This window comes from Triticum aestivum, chromosome 2B (genome assembly GCF_018294505.1).
Source record: "Triticum aestivum cultivar Chinese Spring chromosome 2B, IWGSC CS RefSeq v2.1, whole genome shotgun sequence".
NCBI lineage: Eukaryota > Viridiplantae > Streptophyta > Magnoliopsida > Poales > Poaceae > Triticum > Triticum aestivum.
Genome location: NC_057798.1, coordinates 464,579,917 through 464,600,480, shown reverse-complemented (window position 1 = coordinate 464,600,480; position 20,564 = coordinate 464,579,917). Strand labels below are relative to the sequence as shown.

Genomic DNA, 20,564 nt, shown 5'->3' with positions numbered 1-20,564 from the left:
TGGAAGGTAGTATTTGGACATTGGAATGGTTTCGAGTGGTTCGGGTATTTTACCGGAGTACCGAGGGGTTACTGGAACCCCCCGGGGCAAGGGGTGGCCGTCCCCCCCCCCCATAGCAGTCCGAACTGGACTAGGGGAGGGGGCGGCACCCCCCTTTCCCTCTCCCTCTCCCTCTCCTTCCTTTTCCCTTCGGTGGAAGAAAGGAAAGGCGGGGGGGGGGGGCGAGTCCTACTAGGAGTGGAGTCCTAGTAGGACTCCCCCCATGGCGCGCCCCTCCTGGCCGTCGGCCTCCTCCTCCCCTCCTTTATATACGGGGGCGGGGGGCACATCAATTGTTCTCTTAGCCGTCTGCGGTGCCCCCCTCCACGGTTTACGCCTCGTAATGCTTAGGCGAAGCTCTGCGCGATCACATCACCATCACCGTCATCAAGCCATCGTGCTGACGAAACTCTCCCTCGACCCTCTGCTAGATCAAGAGTTCGAGGGACGTCATCGAGCTGAACGTGTGTTGAACTCGGAGGTGCCATACGTTCGGTACTAGATCGGTTCGATCCTGAAGGCGTTCGACTACATCAACCGCGTTAGCCTAACGCTTCCGCTTTCGATCTACAAGGATACGTGGACACACTCCCCCCCCCTCTCGTTGCTATGCATCTCCTAGATAGATCTTGCATGATCGTAGATTTTTTTTGAAATTGCATGCTACTTCCCCAACAAGCAAAACCGTGCCTCTCGTGAAAGAAAAAAAACAGAAAGCGCGTATTTTTTTCCTTTTCGAAAGAGACACGGGTGTGCCTCTCGCGAAAGCACAACCGTGCCTCTCGCGCGAGCAAAACTGTGCCTCTTGCAGAAGGAAAAAAACAGAAAGCACGTTTTTTCCGTTTCCGAGAGGCATGGCCCGCGAAAGCACAACCTTGCCTCCCACGCAAGCAAAACCGTGCTTCTCGGGGAAGAAAAAAAACAAAAAAAATGGTTTTTCCGTTTCCGAGAGGCACGGTCGTGCCTCTCACGAAAGCACAACCGTGCCTTTCGCAGAAGCAAAACCGTGCCTCGCACGGAAGAAAAAAAAACAGAAACGCGTTTTTTTCGTTTCCGAGAAGCACGGCCGTGCCTCTTATAAAAGCACAACCGTGCCTCTCGCAAAAAGAAAAAAACAGAAAATACGTAAAAAAGCATTTTTCTCGCGAGATTTTTTTTCAAAAGTTAAGAAAGACCTGTAGAAAACCAAAAGGTCGAAAAGAACCGGAGAAAAAAACGGTTGAAAAGTTGAAAACTCATGTGAAAAATAAATAAATAAAACAAAATTCGGAGGGAGCGTCCAAAGCGTGACACGTGATGTGACTGAAAGCGCGCTAAGTGAAGTGCTCGTAGCCCACCCCCAAGTGCGAGGCTCCCGAAGGAGCGCTCGTCAACTAGTTGCTCCTCTTTTTTTTTAGGGGTACTAGTTGCTCCTCCTTGAAGTTGCTCTCGTGACAACCTGGTGATGGGGCCTCGATATATTTTCTGGACCCTATGTTTACGGGCTTTAGAATCAGCCCGGGATCCAGCCGAATACTAAGGCCCACTGCGAAGGTAGACAGCACGGCCCGGGCGCACGCACGCACGCGTCGCCTCTCCTCTCCTTGTTCTGCATTCCTCTTCGCTTTGTTGCGAAGCAAACTACTCGCTACCGTGCCGCCGCGCTGCCGCGTCTGCGCTCAGGCCGGCCGCCGCCTGCGCTGCCTCGTCGTGCTGCGCGCGCCCCCACCCCTCCCGCCCTCGGCTATTGACTGCTCGGCTTCCGGCGCTGATTCAGACGATCACTGTCGGGCTCCTCCTCGGCTTCCCCCTTCGCGCTACCGGCTGTTACGCGTCCTTCCCCTCCTCCCTCTCCGCGCCGGACCTCCGGCTCCTCTTCCCCCCTCCGGTGGTGCACCGTCGAGCTCGCTGCTCGCCCCCTTGCAAGCGCAGGCGGGCGGCTGTCTGTACGTGTGCTGTATTAGGTATAATTTCTAATTTTTTTTTTGTATATGCGCTGAATTGAATCCTCAAACTGACGCATTTTATCACCAGTTTCATGTTTAGAACAGAAGATGAAGAAATTTTCCCATGTTTTGATGTCTTGAAGGTGTTGTTTCAGTGATTAACTATCTCACTTGATGTTGTGGGACGAGCAGATGAACCGAACCATCGATTTTGTACTCTTTTATACCCCTGTATTAGCTTTTGTAGTTTTCCTCATCTTTTATCTAACTTATTGGATCGTTAAACATTAAGTTTAACTTCTATATTTATTGTGCAGCCGGGCCATATGTTTCTATGCTTTCACAAGAGATATTTTTTGGATATTTATTTACAAGTTATAAGCACTTAGTTTCTGGCCCGGGGTTTGCCCACCATACCCTGTTCAGTTCCTTCTCCTCTCCTCCTTCTAGATTGTTTGAGGATCAATTTCTATGTTTCTGGCTTATAGTATCTTCGTTTAGCATAAACATATACTTGAAAATATATTATTTTATATGCATTATTTTGTATTTATTGTGTATATATATAGCCGCAGCTTGCGTCACCGTTTTATGTGAAATGGTGAATCCGCATTTCTGTGTCTGCGTAACATGTGTCAGGTCACCAAATTGCTTTAGGGACACTGTTGGAAGCAAGCCAGGGCTACATCTATGTTAGTACTATGTTAGGCAAGTTACATTGTAGCGTGAAATTAAGTCTGACATTGTGCTAAAATTGATGAACCAACTGGGACCTTATTAATTCAGCATGTGATGTTTTTTTTCTCTCGAATGGATTTCTATTTCGAATGGTCAGCATATAATGTTTGAGCACTTTTCTTGTTCATTCTCATCACGCCATTTGATTCACAATCTGCAGGAGTTTTTTGTGTGTCAAGGAATGTCTGCCTCAGAAAACCAGGCTGCTGAAATCAGCAACGAAACTGATGACAGGAAGGGAGACCGTCCATGGAACATCATACGTATACGTTTACCACCGAGGAAGAAGTTGCCTGACGCCTCCCTCACCCTGAGCAAGAAAGTACCTCGGATTAACAAAACCGGAAGTAAGGAAGTACCTGAAATGAGTATCGACAGCCCAGGCAAGAATCTGACAACTGCTCCAGTACTGGGTGAGGCAAGCAGCCATTCCCCAAGAATGGGACTGTGTAATGAGGGCAGTAGCAACACCCTGAGCAAGACAATGTCTGCTAAACCTGAGAGTGATACCTCAGGCCACAAACAACCAGATGAGGCAACTTACAGCGCCCTGAGCAAGAACCTAAGAGTCGATGATGAAGAGCAAGGAAGTGATGCAAACTGTTATGCGGCTAAACAGGGACCGTATGAAGAGGCCAACAACAATATCTTGAGCATGATACTTCCTCTACCAGGCAAGAATCTGATTACTGCTCCAGTACAGGGTGAGGCAAGCAGCCACTCCCCAAGAATGGGACTGTGTAATGAGGGCAGTAGCAACACCCTGAGCAAGACACTGTTTGCTGAATCTGAGAGCGATACCTCAGGCCACAAACACCTGGATGAGGCAACTTACAGCGCCCTGAGCAAGAACCTAAGAGTCGATGATGAAGAGCAAGCAAGCGATGCAAACTGTTATGCTGCTAAACAGGGACCGTGTGAAGAGGCCAACAACAATATCTTGAGCATGATACTTCCTCTACCAGTTCAGGAAGTACCTGAAGGTCATATAGACAACAGCCCAAGCAAGAATGATATAGCCCCTGGAATGCAGGGTGATGAGGAACATAACAACTCCCCAAGAAGGAAACTGTGCTATGATACTAACAACAAAGAAGAAGATGAAGAGGGTAACAACGGAAGCTGGAACCTGACAACCACCGCTGCGAAGTATGAGGATGTGGTTGAAGAAGCTCACCACCCCATTCCCACCAAAGAAAACAATGCCCCAAGCAATCCACCAACTGATCCAGCCAAACAAATTTCCCCAGTCAAGAGGCTGCCTACCTCTTCAGTACAGGCTACTGGTACTAGCCGCAGCCGGAACACCCCTGAAATGAAGCTTTCTGCTTCTGTTTGCCAGGCTGTGGAGCAAAGTACCAATGCTGCAAACACAGAGGTCACAACGGAGTATCAAGAGTTTGAGGAGAAGATCAAGCGAACTGTATTTCTTGTCAATCTTGACAACCTGTCTCACCAAGCTACAGAGGTTAAGAGCAACCCAAGCAGGACCCTGTCAACCACTGCTATAGAGCGGGAGATGTTTGAAAATGCTAACCACACCATTCCTAGCAAGAAGCTTTCTGATGTGGCTAGAAACCAGGCCCTGATCGATAGATCAACTGACCCAGCTAAGAAAAGAACCCCACGCAAGAAGCCACACACCTCTGCATTACATGCTACTGATACCAGCCAGAATACATTTGGAATGAAGCTTCCCATTTCTGATGGCCAGGCTGTTAATCAAAGTAAGAGTGCTGCAGATTTGGATTCCGTCAAACAGTATCCTGAGGACAACAAACTGATTACTGACAAGCCAGGCAAGAATTTGATAACCACTCCAGCACATGGTGAGGCAAGCAGCCACTCCCCAAGAGTGGGACACTGTAATGGGGCCAATAGCAACACCCTTAGCAAGACATGGTCCGCTGAGTCTGAGAGCGATACCTCAGGCAACAAACTACTGGATGAGGCAAATGATAACACCCTGAGCATGAACCTGAGAGTCGCTGCTGAAGAGCAAGGAAGTGATCCAAGCAGTTACGCTGCTAAACATGGATTGTGTGAAGAGGTGAACAACATCTCGAGCATGATGCTTCGTCTTCAACTTCAGGAATTGCCTAGAGATCATATCAACAACAGCCCAAGCAAGAGCCTTACAACGACTAGAAAGCAGGGTGAGGAGGAACATAGCAACTCCCCACGAAAGAAACTGCTCTACAATACTGACAGTAAAGTAGCAGATGAAGAGGGTAACAACCCAAGATGGAATCAAACAATCACCGCTGTGAAGTCTCAGGAGGTGTTTGAAGAAGATAATCATCCCATTCCGAGCAAGATGCTGTCTGGTGAGGCTAAAAACAATGGCCCAAGCAATAGACCAACTTATCGAGCTAACAAAAATGCCCCACACAAGAGTTTGTGTACCGCTTCAGTACAAGCTAGAGCTACTGGTACCAGCGGGAAGACCCCTGGAATGAAGCTTTCTGCTTCTGTTGACCAGGCTGTGGAGCAAAGTACCAGTGCTGCAAACATGGAGGTCATAGAGGAGCATCAAGAGTTGGAGGAGAAGATCAAGGAAATTGTATATCTTGACAACCCCTCTCACAAGGCTACAGAGGCTAAGAGCAACCCAAGCAGGACCCTGTCAACCACTGCTATAAAGTGTGATGTGTTTGAACATGCTAACCACACCATTCCCACCAAGAAGCTGTCTGATGTGGTTAGAAACAAGGCCCCAAGCAAAAGACCAACCGATCCAGCTAAGAAAATCACCCCACGCAAGAAGCCGCGCACCTCTGCAGTGCAGGCTACCGGCACCAGCCAGAATACATCTGGAATGAAGCTTTCCACTTCTGATGGCCAGGCTGCTAATCAAAGTAAGAGTGCTGAAGAGTTGGAAACCATAAAACAGTATCAGGAGTTCGAGGAGAAGGTCAAACGAACTGTTTACCTTGACAATCTATCTCACCAGGCTACAGAGGCAGTCATAAAAACAGCTTTGGGTCAATTTTGTAGTATCAGAAAGGTCAGTTTTGTTGTGAACTACACCATTCCCTACAATATTCCTCAATCTGCATTAGTACAGATGGAAACTGAGAAGGATGCTGAAGTTGTGGTCAGTATGCTGCAAGACTTCCCTTTTATGATCTCTGGAATTCCAAGGCCTGTTAGGGCGAAGCATGCTACGCCTGAGATGTTCAATGATCGCCCCCGGAGACCTGGGAGTAAATTAAAATTTCGCTGGGTGGGCCACAGAGATCCTGATTATGAGATTCTAAAAAAATCGAAGATACTCTCCAGGAGACATGAGGTGGAGAACTTTGCACTAATTGAGGTAAAATCCATGTTTTAGACCCTCAGTTCTGAAATTCAATGGCAATCATCTTTCACATGCGTGGTCCTGTTCTGTGCTTTATCCACAGATTACTTGGTAATTAGTGGAGTTATGCAAGCATTCTCTGACGCTTGTTGTTTTTTGGACCTTGTAGCATGAACTAGACGAGGAGAAATCGCTAGCAGCGCAGCAGCAGGAGAATCTGAACTGCAATCGCAAGATGTTGGAGACCATGGACAGCGTCATTCTGTCTGGCATGACAAACTACATTTCTAAAATTTATAGCGTCAATTGGAACGATGTGTTCTGAAAATAGCTGAATATTAACGGTACTCTGTGTGCACAGCGTTGGTACTAATCTCGTGCACCATCTGGTTGAAGTGTGATTTAACCTCAGAATCTGAGAGTTGGATGGTTGAACTGTGACCGTTTTATTTTGCGAAAAGGATGGCGTTGATATCGCATACTTGAACGTGTCTGTGTGGGTGGGGGCAAGGCTTCTAGCTTGTATTGTTTCTTGGGAACTTGACCCCAGGAAGTAGTCAATTTACCGGCATCGTAAAGTTTTACGTTCATGTTCAAGCTCAACGTCATTGGAGTATTATAATCCTTATGCTCCTTTTGGTTCTTTCGATCGTGTTACAGCGACAAAGGTCCATTTTAAGGGCTTCTTAAGAGATTTTTCAAAGGTATTTTAGATAGGGGTGCAAGCGGCCCACTTCCAGTTTTTGAGTGTCGATGTCCAGGACATCTGAGGAGTTTAGTGGTTCAAGTTCATTCCCACAAAAGAAAAAAGTTCATTTTGTATTAGCTCACCACGGTTTGCAGGCCTGGCGGGAACCCAACTTTTATCACTAATTTTAGACTAGTTTGATCCTTACAAATTTTTTGATATTATAGGACCATGGTTTGCTCAATCCTATGGATGGCATGCTTGAATTTGTAGGATTTAATGCCACGAGTCCTTTTTTCAGAAGTATTTCTTTGTGCTACATTTCATAGAAAATTTTCACTAACTCAAATATCTTGGAAAATTCTCGTCTTTCTCGTGGGTGTTTCAGCATAGCAGGGACAGTCCCAACTTGCTAGTTCAAGTGATTGCATACAACCATATAACCCCAAGTGTTCCGTTGAAAACTCTCGTTAGCATTCAAGCGATTGCATACAACCATATAAACCCAAGTGTTCCATTGAAAACTGTGGTTAGCGTTTTGCGAGAAGCGAGGACGAAAACATAAGAATTGCTACATGTAAATGGCCGATCCAACACAAGGTTGGGTCGAAGCTAGTTTTAAATCTGGGGCCTTACACCAACCTCTCAAGCCAATCCAACATTGCAGACAGATTTATGATAACACTTCCTTTTCAAGAGTCTGAGGAAATGTACCTATGTCAGAAAAAAGGGTCCGAGGCAATGTACCTAATACAAACTGTGAAGCCTTCTCTCCTATGACCTACTCCCTCCGTTCACTTTTATAAGTCGTTTCAGACAAGTGAAATTGTGCTGTTTTGCACACTGTCTGAAACGTCTACAAAGCCTTATAAAAGTGAACAGAGGGAGTATATATATACCCTTAGGCCTTGTTCGGTTTGGAAGGGTTTGAAGAGGTTTGAAAGGGATTGGAGGGGATTAAATCCCTTGCAAGTCAAAATCCTTCTCAAACCTCCCCAATCCCCTTCAATCCCTGTGGCAAGGGGATTAAGCGAACATGGCCTTAAGATGTTCTATAAGATGTCGGTTAAAGGAGGAAACGTGAAAAAAAAAAAGAAAAATAGCAAGATCGTTTTGTATGTGTCGCTTCAAAGGATCAGTATGTTGGACAAGAGAAGCAGCGTCATTCATCATCAAGGTCAAAATCGTCGTCCGATGCGCACTCGAGATATGAACCAATCGACTTGCGGAAGATGATAAAAGACTTGTCATCCTGCGAAAAAGAATGCAGTATTTTGCAGGAAGAGGTGTTTCAAACCATGGAACAAAAAAATTGGCTGGTCATTCAGCTTTAGGCCTGACGGGGTAGCTAAAAATGGAGTCTAAGAAATGCAAGCAGTTGTGAATTTTGCCACACCTGCTTCATCCTTTTCGGTGATGGTTTGGCATTTGTTATCTTCTCTGAGAAGGTTTCACCAAGTTCAGACAATGTAGCCGTCTCCTTCCCTGTTTCAAGGATTTGAGTGTAAGAACAGCATATTTCCGTCCGAGGGAAATGAATCCTCTAGTCACTTACTCTGATATTGATACTGCTCAAGCAGTTTCTTTTTCTCAACTTCAACTTGTGAGAATAGGTCTGCGTAACAGGACATTTAACAAGTCAAATAAGAGCCAAATATTTTTGCAGAATCAGTAAGATCTGAACGTCTTCTATGGGAACATCATCCAAATAATGCCTGAGTCGCTGACAAGCAGCAGCCAAGCAATGCGTATTTAAAAACAACACATGAATACAAGTGTCACGTAGATTCTGTTTGCATCAAAACCAGGTATAATTCATTCCTCAATATATTTTTCCAAAGATAAGAATCACAGCTCATAACTCCGCCTATGTCTTCTAGGCATAGCCGGTCCCAAGCCGGGTAAAGGAGGAGGGTTGTAATAGGCTTGGCAAGCCAACATAAAAACTAGCCAGTCCCATAGGTATGAAACCCATTTGAGCGAGAGTAGTACTAGGATGGGTGACCTCCTAGGAAGTCCTCGTGAAAGGGTTTCATATCTAAGGGTTGTGATAGGCTTGGCGAGCAACGTAATGGGCGAGAGTAGTACTAGGATGGGTGACCTCCTGGGAAGTCCTCGTGAAAGGGTTTCATATCTAGCCTATCCCAGCTTGTTTGGGACAAAAGGCTTGTAAGTACTAGTAAGTAGTAAGAATCACAGTTCATACGTACTGGCTGATTAGACCAAATGACATCACATGGCACAACGCCCTAAAATCCTAGATAAATCTGGATAGAAGCACATGATATACTTGTGAAAATGACAACCAGCTCTTATTTGCCATACCTTTGAAGGTTTGTAAGTGTGCATCATTTTCTTCACAGAACATTTCATATGTTTCCTGAAGCTTGGTGTACTCTTCGTTCAATGAACTTTCACACTGCTAATAGTGCAAATCACATGCCATATTTCAATCTTAGGCAAATCAGTAAGTTAGTCGACAATCCGAAAGAATTCTAAACTGGATACCTCTTTCGAAGTGCCTGACAATACTTTCAGCAAGTTCTGCCTGCGCATGCAAATATAACAGTTACACTGCGTTCTAAATAAAAACGAACAAGTTTTCTTTTCGGACAGAAATAGTTTCAGGCGTAATTGTACATGCAGGTATTGTTTCACAGTTCACAAGCAAGTGAGTTACCTTTCCTTCTCAAACTTGGACTTGGTATCTTCAAGCATAGTCTGAATATTGGCTGCAACACTGTCAGGTTGAGAAAAGTAAAGGAATAAACGGTGTAAGGAAAAGGTAAAAGAATAATGATCAGCAACATTATGCGCTTCAAACTTCACAGTACAGTCAATGCAGTCCCTTTAGACCACATGTTATAATTTTTTTCTGCTTTTTCTCCCCGATGCCTGTGTAAATAATTCTTTGTACAATTTTCCTAAAGCATATCTAGATGTGCCATAAGTATTGTTGCACATCTAAGTCCTATGTCATTAATTTTACGCGGAGATTCGTGTGGGTATTTTTTTTCTTTTTATGCTTGATTAAGTCACTTAGATGTGCAATAACTAGGGTCTTTGTAATAGTTCTGAAAAGTTTATAGAAATGTTCAGGCCAGCCGTGGTTCTGAAAATCAACTCACCCGAACAAAGCCACACCATTACATAAAAAACATGAATCGAGGAACCCATCAAATTAATATGCCCATTTTCCTCACATCACTCACAGTGCATATCGCTCCGCATAATATGCAAAAACTGACAGGTACCATCAAACGAACCTAGTTCCTGCATTAATCACATATAATCAGCCGACTGAACACATTGCAGGATTGCAAACGTGCAACGTTTATTTGTTGCACATCCCTCCCGGTGACCATGAACTGGAAGTCTCTCCGAACAAATCGGCGAGCACGAAATGCATCAGAAGAAGCCGCTAGGGTAGCATATACGCATATCCCAATTTTTTTGCACGCTAGCACATACCGCGATAAGAGAAAACTCGGAGGTGCAACCGAAAGAACATTGTTCTGCGCACCTGGCGATGATCTGCTCGCACATCTTCTGGCGATCCTTGTTGGGCCCGCCCTTGATCAACCGCAGCAGGCACGCGATCTGCCTCAAGTCGCTGCTCCCGCCACAAATGTACCCATCGTCACAAAGTTAAACGACAAGGAATTAGAAATGCGAGCCGCCGAATCGAAGAGGAAAAGCTCGAAATCAGATGCGCGGCACCTGACGAAATCGCCGTCGGATTCCGAGCCGGAGCTGGAGCCGGGGTCGGAGCCGGAGCCGGGATCCACGGGGTGGCGCGGCCTCTTCAACGACCGCAGAGCCTCTTCGCCCGGGGACATCCTCCTTCCGCCGCCGGGACTCACCGCAGGCCGCATCGCTGGTCGACAAGCGTAGCGCAACGCAGTTCGAAATTTTGCTGGGGAGCGAGAGGGTAGTGATGTACTGCTGGAGAAATTTAGGTGCTCCACTACCACTATTGGCTTTTGTAAGGGTATATATCTCCGACCCGCAAACCGGCTAGAATATATGCTAGTACTATTATATTTTTCAGTTTGTCTAATTCACATCTAGATGCTTTTTAAGAATGTCACATCTAAACTCCAACAAATATATAATGCAGCAACAAGAAAAGAAAAAAACTAGAAAAAAATAGACCACAAACAGAGTGAAAATCAGCTTCGATGTGACATAACTACGTTACATTTAGATGTGTCCTAGACAGATCCTATATTTTACTCCCTTCGTTCTAAATTACTTGTCTTGGATTTGTCTAGATACAGAAGTATCTAGCACTAAAATGAGTCTAGATACATCTGTATCCAGACAAATCCAAGACAAGTAATTCGGAACGGAGGGAGTATATCTGAAATCTATTCTTGCATGATGAGAATATGTGTGGTATTAGTAGACTGATAGAGTGAGCTGTAAAGATAGAAAAAATCCATCTGCGAGTGGTTCTGCTTTTCTTTTTCCTAAGCTTGTGAGAATTGGCTGAGCTGCTCGTGGTGGAGTACTCTTTTAATTATTCGCTCTATTATTGGCTCGGGATGTGAACGGGATTAAGCATCTAAAGCTATCTCCAGATATTTTAAGGCGGGTTTAAACAAACCAGAAGGATTACATGCAAACTGGATGATTTTCATATAAATCGAAGCACATTAATTACATTTTGACCGGTTTTCATTAAAAAAAAGACCTGACATAAACCTAGCCTACGGCAACGCCCGTCGTCCAAGTCTTTGTTGTTCCCTTCCATGACTGCTTCCTCCATATATTGTCTCCATGAGCGACAGGGATAAGACTCGTAAAGTCAATGTGCGGTCGCTGGCGAGGAAGTGAATGAGCGACATGGGAGATGGACTCGCCCGTTTGGGGCTCGAGCCCTGCCGCCTCACATGCCTTACGCATCCTCGTCGAAATCCACTGCCTGTCTGTCGCCGACGGATGTGAGGTCCAAGATGGAAATGGAGGAGCCGACACGCTCGTTGCCCCACCATCGCGGCCAAACAACATTTGGGGGCACGTAAGACGCGCAGCTGACGGGGTTCTCGTCCGCGATAGCCTGCGCAGCCAGCACCGCCTCCGCATCCGACTGCGCCGCCTGTACGTTACGAGCCTTGAGCACGGGCGGCCTCATAGAGCGTGTGCTGCTCGGCGACGAAGTTAAGATTCACCGCGAACATGGCCACCATGGCCTCCTCGCTCGCACACTCGCCGTTGATATGGCCCTCCGCCAGCTGCTACTGCTCGAGGAGGAACAAATTGTAGCATTGTTCCTCTTGCACCTGCCGAAATGCCGACATAGGTGCGGGCGCCGACTACTCCTCCGCCATGGCGGCGTTGAAGTGCGCTTGTGCCAGCTCCATCGCCAAGGTGGCATGCACCTGCGTGGGCTCCGGCATGGAGTCGTCGTCAAAGCTAGTCTTCATCGTGGGGTCGTCGTCGAAGACCTTCGAAGAGCTGGCCGACATGTCGGCCTCTGTCCGCCCGGCATGGTGGCCGCAAAGGGCCGTCACCTCATGCTTTTTCTCCGTGGGCAATCACTCTCACAGAGCGTTCTCGCTCGCGGGCATGGCAGATGTGGTGCATGGGAGGAAGATATGCAGCAGATGGGTTGTGGTGTGATGTGACCTGACTCTGGCCGCCCTAAAATAGTGGATGCAGGTGAGGCCAAGCGTCTGGGTGCATCAGTGCGCAAGCGCGAGAGTTGGTTTCTAGGCCAGCGAGCCTGTTTAATGGGGCAGACGGAGGAACGGGCATTGAATGGGTGTGGTAAATATCCTTCCCATCCCGTCCAGTAAACATCTGATACGTCTCCAACGTATCTATAATTTTTGATTGTTCCATGCTATTATATTACCCCTTTTGGATGTTTATGATCTTTATTTTACACATTTATATCATTTTTGGGACTAACCTATTAACCGGAGGCCCAGCCCATATTGATGTTTTATTGCCTGTTTCAGTATTTCGAAGAAAAGGAATATCAAACGGAGTCCAAACGGAATGAAACCTTCGGCATCGTGATTTTTTGGAAGAATATCATCCTGGAGGCTTGGAGATCAAGTCACAAAATACTCGAGGAGCCCAGGAGATAGGGGGCGCCCCCCCTACAGGGAGCGGCCCCCTGTCTCGTGGACCCCTCGAGCACCCCCCGACCGACTTCTTTCGCCTATATATACCTACGTATCCTAAAACCATCAGAAATCAAGATAGATCGGGAGTTCCACTGCCGCAAGCCTCTATAGCCACCAAAAACCTCTCGGGAGCCCGTTCCGGCACCCTGCCGGAGGGGGAATCCATCACCGGTGGCCATCTTCATCATCCCGGCGCTCTCCATGACGAGGAGGGAGTAGTTCACCCTCGGGGCTGAGGGTATGTACCAGTAGCTATGTGTTTGATCTCTCTCTCTCGTGTTCCCTCTATGGCACGATCTTGATGTATCCCGAGCTTTGCTATTGTAGTTGGATCTTATGATGTTTCTCCCCCTCTACTCTCTTGTAATGAATTGAGTTTCCCCTTTGAAGTTATCTTATCGCATTGAGTCTTTTATGAGAACACTTGATGTATGTCTTGCCGTGCTTATCTGTGATGACAATGGGATATCATGTGCCACTTGATGTATGTTTTGGTGACCAACTTGCGGGTTCCGCCTATGAACCTATGCATAGGGGCTGGCACACGTTCTTGACTCTCCGGTAGAAACTTTGGGGCACTCTTTGAAGTACTTTGTGTTATTTGAATAGATGAATCTGAGATTGTGTGATGCATATCGTATAGTCATGCCCACCGATACTTGAGGTGACAATGGAGTATCTAGGTGACATTAGGGTTTTGGTTGATTTGTGTCTTAAGGTGTTATTCTAGTACGAACTCTTAAATAGATTGATCCGAGAGAATAACTTTGAGGTGGTTTCGTACCCTACCATAATCTCTTCGTTTGTTCTCCGCTATTAGTGGCTTTGGAGTGACTCTTTGTTGCATGTTAAGGGCTTGTTGTATGATCTATCTATGTTATTATTGTTGAGAGAACTTGCACTAGTGAAAGTATGAACCCTAGGCCTTATTTCCTATCATTGTAATACCGTTTACGCTCACTTTTATCATTAGTTACCTTGCTGTTTTTATTATTTCAGATTACAAAAACCTATATCTACCATCCATATTGCACTTGTATCACCATCTCTTCGTCGAATTAGTGCACCTATACAATTTACCATTGTGTTGGGTGTGTTGGGGACACCAGAGACTCTTTGTTATTTGGTTGCAGGGTTGTTTGAGAGAGACCATCTTCATCCTACGCCTCCCATGGATTGATAAACCTTAGGTCATCCACTTGAGGGAAATTTGCTACTGTCCTACAAACCTGTGCACTTGCAGGCCCAACAACGTCTACAAGAAGAAGATTGTGTAGTAGACATCAAGCTCTTTTCTGGCGCCGTTGCCGGGGAGGCTAGGTAAAGGGCACTCACTCACACCCCGTCAACTAAGCTCTTTTCTGGCGCCGTTGCCGGGGAGGTGAGTGCTTGAAGGTATATCTTTAGATCTTGCAATCGAATCTTTTTGTTTCTTGTTTTATCACTAGTTTAGTTTATAAAAGAAAATTACAAAAAAATGGAGTTAAGTTTGTCTCATACGCTTCGTCTTTTTAATATCTTTCGTGAGTATGATGGAAAGGAAAATTGTGCTCAAGTGCTAGAAGAAGAAATCTATAGTATGTTTGATACTAAATATGTGAATGATGAGCATGATTGCAATGTTGTTAGTATGAATTCCTTGAATATCCATGATGCTAATGATATGCAAAGCCACAAGCTTGGGGAAGCTATGTTTCATGAAGATGATATTTTTAGTCCCCCAAGTTTTGATGAGCAAATTTATTTTGATGATAGCATGCCTCCTATTTATGATGATTATATTGATGAAAGTGGGTGTGGAAGAGTGTCAACTTTAGGAAGTAGTGATCCCACTATTTTGGAGGATATTGAATCTTATTATGATGAACATGAAAGTGGATTTGGAAGAGTGTCAACTTTATTTAGTGATTCCACTATCTTGGGAGAGGTTTCAATCGATTATGGTGAGAACAAAGTTGCTATCTATGATTATTATTGTGATGACTTGTATGCTATTAAGAATAATGATAACCATGAGACTTGTCATCATGATTTTAGTTTTCAATTGGATTATGCCTCACATGATAATTATTTTGCTGAGTTTGCTCCCACTACTATTCATGAGAAGAATTTTACTTATGTGGAGAGTAGTAAATTTTCTATGCTTGTAGATCATGAAAAGAATGCTTTAGGTGCTGGTTATATTGTTGAATTCATTCATGATGCTACTGAAAATTATTATGAGGGAGGAATATATGCTTGTAGGAATTGCAATAATGTCAAGTTTCCTCTCTATGTGTTGAAAATCTTGAAGCTATGCTTGTTTTACCTTCCTATGCTAGTTGATTATTGTTCCCATAAGTTGTTTGCTCACAAAATCCCTATGCATAGGAAGTGGGTTAGGCTTAAATGTGCTAGTCATATGCTTCATGATGCTCCCATTATGTTTCAATTCTTATCTTTTATGTGAGCATCATTGTCATCATCATGCCTAGCTAGAAAGGCATTAAAGAAAAGCGCTTGTTGGGAGATAACCCAATATTTACCCTTACTGTTTTTGTGTGTCCACATGATTATTCTACTGTAGTAATCATGTTTTATAGCTTTTGTTTCAATAAAGTGCCAAGTAAGACCTTTAGGATAGCTTATGGTGATAGTTGTGTTGATCCTGCTGAGAATCAGAAACATTTGCACGCAGTAAATTAGTTTTTTTCATTGAGAGGAACGTGCTCTTGATCTGATCCTTTTTACTCTAGATTGGTACACGAATTGCTTAGGACTTCCTAATTTTGTAGGATTTTTGGAGTTTGAGAGGTATACGTTTGATACAGATTACTACAGACTGTTCTGTTTTTGACATATTCTATTTTCTATGTGTTGTTTGCTTATTTTGATGAATCTATGAGTAGTATCGGAGGGTATGAACCATAGATAAGTTGGATTACAGTAGATATTACACCAATATGAATTTAGAATGAGTTCATTACAGTACCTAAGTGGTGGTTTTATTTTCTTATACTAACGGAGCTTACGAGTTTTCTGTTGAGTTTTGTGTTGTGGAGTTTTCAAGTTTTGGGTAAAGATTCGATGGACTATGGAATAAGGATGGTAAGAGCCTAAGCTTGGGGATGCCAAAGGCACCCCAAGGTAATATCCAAGGACAACCAAGAGTCTAAGCTTGGGGATGCCCCGGATGGCATCCCCTCTTTCGTCTTCGTCTATCGGTAACTTTACTTGGAGCTATATTTTTATTCACCACATGATATGTGTTTTGCTTGGAGCGTCATTTTCTTTTGTTAGTATTTGCTTGCTATTAGTTAGAATAATATTTTGCATCTTTAGTTTCAATAAAGAAGTCAAGGATAGCCTTTGCCATGCTTATTTTGCTAGTATACATGTTGCTATTTGAAAACAGAAAGTTTACCGCTGTTGCAAAACTTCCCTAGAAAAGTCAGAGAATGATATAATGTTGAATTTTTTTGCATAATGAGCTCTGATAAATTTACTACAGTGGGAATTTTATTTCATAATTTTTGGAGTTAGGGAAGTATTGATACTCTTGCATTCTTTACAGACTGTACTGTTTTGGTAGTTTGCTGTTATGTTTGCATTGTTTGCATATATTTGCTTGTTTAACGATTCTATTTGAGGATAGGAGTATTAAATATGCAGAGACATTTAGTATGCAATGTTGAATAATAATTTTAGTGATTTGTTACAGTAGAAAATGATAAGGTTTTGCATTGGCTTATACTAACCTATCTCACGAGTTCTTGTTGAGTTTGGTGTGGATGAAGCTTTTGATAAAAAGAGAAACCATGATATGAGAGGAATTAAGTAGACACAAAATTTCAAGCTTGGGGATGCCCAAGGCACCCCAAGATAATATTCTAAGAAGTCTCAAGCATCTAAGCTTGGGGATGCCCGGTAGGCATCCCACCTTTCTTCTTCAACAACTATCGGTTAATGTTGGTTGAGCCTAAGTTTTTGCTTCTTCACATGAGTTGTGCTATCCTTGCATTGTCATTTTATTTTTTTTGCTTGCTGTTTGAATAAGATACCAAGATCTGAAATTCTTTAATGAGAGAGAGTCTTCATATAGTTACATTATTTAGCTACTCATTGATCTTCACTTATATCTTTCGGAGTAGTTTGTCATTTGCTCTAGTGCTTTATTTATATCTTTTAAAGCACGGCGGTGGATTAATTTTGAAGAAATTGCTAGTCTCTCATGCTTCACTTATATCTTTTTTAAAGTCTTTTAGAACAACATGGTATTTGCTATGGTTACAAATTTGGTCCTAGAATGATGAGCATCCAAGTTGGGTATAATAAAAACTATCATAGGAAGTGAATTGGATGCTATGATTAATTTGATGCTTGATTATTGTTTGAGATATAAAGGTAGTAATGTTAGGGTCATGCTAGTGGGTAATTATGAAATTGAGAATACTTTTGTTGAAGTTGGCAAGTCCCGTAGCATGCACGTATGGTAAAAGTTGTGTGACAAATTTGTTGCATGAGGTGCTCTTTTGATTGTCTTCCTTATGAGTGGCAGTCGGGGACGAGCGATGGTCTTTTCCTACCAATCTATCCCTCTTGGGGCATGCGTAGTAGTACTTTGCTTCGAGGGCTAAATAGATTTTTGCAATAAGTATATGAGTTTTTTATGACTAATGTGAGTCTATGGATATACGCACACTCATCCTTCCACTTTGCTAGCCTCTATTATACCGTGCAACTTTCGCCGGTATTGCACCCATTATTTACCTTCCTCAAAACAGCCACCATACCTACCTATTATGGCATTTCCATAGCCATTCCGAGATATATTGCCATGCAACTTTCCACCGTTCCGTTTATTATGACACGTTCCATCATTGTCATATTGCTCTTTGCATGATCATGTAGTTGACATCGTATTTGTGGCAAGGCCACCTTCATAATTTTCATACATGTCGCTCTTGATTCATTGCATATCCCGGTACACCGCCGGAGGCATTCGTATAGAGTCATATCTTGTTCTAGCTTTGAGTTGTAAATCCATAAAAGTGTGATGATCTTCATTATTAGAGCATTGTCTCAGTGAGGAAAGGATGATAAAGACTATGATTTCCCCACAAGTCGGGATGAGACTTCGGACTTTACAAAAAAGAAAAAAAAAGAGGAAAAAAGGAGAAAGGCCAAAAAGAAAAAAAAGAAAGGCCAAAGAAAAAAAGGGAAGGAGAAAAAAAGAAAAAAAAAGAAAATGAGAGAAAAAGAGAGAAGGGACGATGTACTATCTCTTTTTCCACACTTGTGCTTCAAAGTAGCACCATGATCTTCATGATAGAGAGTCTCCTATGTTGTCACTTTCATATACTAGTGGGAATTTTTCATTATAGAACTTGGCTTGTATATTCCAATGATGGGCTTCCTCAAAATGCCCTAGGTCTTCGTGAGCAAGCGAGTTGGATGCACACCCACTTCTTTTGTTGAGCTTTCATATATTTATAGCTCTAGTGCATTCGTTGCATGGCAATCCCTACTCACTCACATTGATATCTATTGATGGGCATCTCCATAGGCCATTAATACGCCTAGTTGATGTGAGACTATCTTCTCCCTTTTTGTCCTCACAACCACCACCATATACCACCATAGTGCTATGTCCATGGCTTGCGCTCATGTATTGTGTAAGAGTTGAAAAAGCTGAAGCGCGTTAAAAAGTATGAACCAATTGCTCGGCTCGTCATCGGGGTTGTGCATGATGGGAGTATTTTGTGTAATAAAAATGAAGCATGGCCTAACTATATGATTTTGTAGGGATAAGCTTTCTTTGGCTATGCTATTTTGATAGGACATGATTATTTGTTAGTATGCTTTGAAGCATTATTCTTTTTATGTTTTATAAGCTTTTATTTTGAATCATTTGGATCTGAACATTCATGCCACAATAAAGAAAATTACATTGAGAATTATGCTAGGTAGCATTCCACATCAAAAATTCTGTTTTTATCATTTACCTACTCGAGGATGAGCAGGAATTAAGCTTGGGGATGCTTGATACGTCACCAATGTATCTATAATTTTTGATTGTTCCATGCTATTATATTACCCCTTTTGGATGTTTATGGGCTTTATTTTACACATTTATATCATTTTTGGGACTAACCTATTAACCGGAGGCCCAGCCCATATTGCTGTTTTATTGCCTGTTTCAGTATTTCGAAGAAAAGGAATATCAAACGGAGTCCAAACGGAATGAAACCTTCGGCATCGTGATTTTTTGGAAGAATATCATCCTGGAGGCTTGGAGATCAAGTCAAAAGATACTCGAGGAGCCCAGGAGATAGGGGGCTCCCCCCTACAGGGAGCGGCCCCCTGTCTCGTGGACCCCTCGAGCACCCCCCGACCGACTTCTTTCGCCTATATATACCTACGTACCCTAAAACCATTAGAAATCAAGATAGATCAGGAGTTCCGCTGCCGCAAGCCTCTGTAGCCACCAAAAACCTCTCGGGAGCCCGTTCCGGCACCCTGCCGGAGGGGGAATCCATCACCGGTGGCCATCTTCATCATCCCGGCGATCTCCATGACGAGGAGGGAGTAGTTCACCCTCGGGGCTGAGGGTATGTACCAGTAGCTATGTGTTTGATCTCTCTCTCTCGTGTTCTCTCTCGTGTTCCCTCTATGGCACGATCTTGATGTATCCCGAGCTTTGCTATTGTAGTTGGATCTTATGATGTTTCTCCCCCTCTACTCTCTTGTGATGAATTGAGTTTCCCCTTTGAAGTTATCTTATCGGATTGAGTCTTTTATGAGAACACTTGATGTATGTCTTGCCGTGCTTATCTGTGGTGACAATGGGGTATCATGTGCCACTTGATGTATGTTTTGGTGACCAACTTGCGGGTTCCGCCCATGAACCTATGCATAGGGGTTGGCACACGTTCTTGACTCTCCGGTAGAAACTTTGGGGCACTCTTTGAAATACTTTGTGTTGTTTGAATAGATGAATCTGAGATTGTGTGATGCATATCGTATAATCATGCCCACCGATACTTGAGGTGACAATGGAGTATCTAGGTGACATTAGGGTTTTGGTTGATTTGTGTCTTAAGGTGTTATTCTAGTACGAACTCTTAAATAGATTGATCCGAGAGAATAACTTTGAGGTGGTTTCGTACCCTACCATAATCTCTTCGTTTGTTCTCCGCTATTAGTGGCTTTGGAGTGACTCTTTGTTGCATGTTGATGGCTTGTTATATGATCTATCTATGTTATTATTGTTGAGAGAACTTGCACTAGTGAAAGTATGAACCCTAGGCCTTGTTTCCTATAATTGCAATACCGTTTACGCTCACTTTTACCATTAGTTACCTTGCTGTTTTTATTATTTCAGATTACAAAAACCTATATCTACCATCCATATTGCACTTGTATCACCATCTCTTCGCCGAGCTAGTGCACCTATACAATTTACCATTGTATTGGGTGTGTTGGGGACACAAGAGACTCTTTGTTATTTGGTTGCAGGGTTGTTTGAGAGAGACCATCTTCATCCTACGCCTCCCACGGATTGATAAACCTTAGGTCATCCACTTGAGCGAAATTTGCTACTGTCCTACAAACCTGTGCACTTGCAGGTCCAACAACGTCTACAAGAAGAAGGTTGTGTAGTAGACATCAACAACTTTCCTGCATTGAACAAGCACGGACATCGGACATGCAGCAGGCGGCATCCTCGGCCAGCGAGCCACTTCAATGCCAGCGCC

At 43.7% G+C, this 20,564-nt stretch overlaps 2 protein-coding genes across 5 annotated transcripts; one reads left to right on the top strand and one right to left on the bottom strand.

Moving 5' to 3' along the window:
• The first annotated feature begins 1,633 nt into the window (after positions 1-1,633).
• On the top strand, positions 1,634-6,482 carry LOC123045484 (uncharacterized). Of its 3 annotated transcripts, XM_044468553.1 has the most exons (4): positions 1,634-1,982; positions 2,053-2,107; positions 2,863-6,018; positions 6,173-6,482. In XM_044468553.1, exons 2-4 carry the CDS (start codon positions 2,057-2,059, stop codon positions 6,326-6,328), a joined length of 3,363 nt encoding a protein of 1,120 aa, XP_044324488.1. In that variant the 5' UTR covers positions 1,634-1,982; positions 2,053-2,056; the 3' UTR covers positions 6,329-6,482. The 3 variants fall into 3 exon arrangements, with proteins under 3 accessions (XP_044324488.1, XP_044324489.1, XP_044324487.1); XM_044468554.1 differs by lacking the exon at positions 2,053-2,107 and having other exon boundaries at positions 1,635-1,982; XM_044468552.1 differs by lacking the exons at positions 1,634-1,982; positions 2,053-2,107 and having other exon boundaries at positions 2,129-6,018.
• An 854-nt stretch (positions 6,483-7,336) lies between these two features.
• Positions 7,337-10,669, bottom strand: LOC123045483 (uncharacterized). 2 transcript variants are annotated; one of them, XM_044468549.1, is made up of 8 exons: positions 10,412-10,669; positions 10,215-10,304; positions 9,372-9,431; positions 9,200-9,239; positions 9,017-9,113; positions 8,247-8,306; positions 8,088-8,176; positions 7,337-7,943 (listed from the first exon to the last, which is right to left on the bottom strand). In XM_044468549.1, exons 1-8 carry the CDS (start codon positions 10,564-10,566, stop codon positions 7,854-7,856), a joined length of 681 nt encoding a protein of 226 aa, XP_044324484.1. In that variant the 5' UTR covers positions 10,567-10,669; the 3' UTR covers positions 7,337-7,853. The 2 variants fall into 2 exon arrangements, with proteins under 2 accessions (XP_044324484.1, XP_044324485.1); XM_044468550.1 differs by having other exon boundaries at positions 9,017-9,110.
• Positions 10,670-20,564: the final 9,895 nt, after the last annotated feature.

Coding starts and splice junctions, on each gene's coding strand:
- LOC123045484 (XM_044468552.1), top strand. CDS start 2,806: ATGTTTGAGCACTTTTCTTGTTCATTCTCATCACGCCATTTGATTCAC. Junction 6,019..6,172: donor AGAACTTTGCACTAATTGAG/GTAAAATCCATG, acceptor TGGACCTTGTAG/CATGAACTAGACGAGGAGAA.
- LOC123045483 (XM_044468549.1), bottom strand. CDS start 10,566: ATGCGGCCTGCGGTGAGTCCCGGCGGCGGAAGGAGGATGTCCCCGGGC. Junction 8,307..9,016: donor ACACTTACAAACCTTCAAAG/GTATGGCAAATA, acceptor CCTGTTACGCAG/ACCTATTCTCACAAGTTGAA. Junction 8,177..8,246: donor TGAGCAGTATCAATATCAGA/GTAAGTGACTAG, acceptor TCCTTGAAACAG/GGAAGGAGACGGCTACATTG.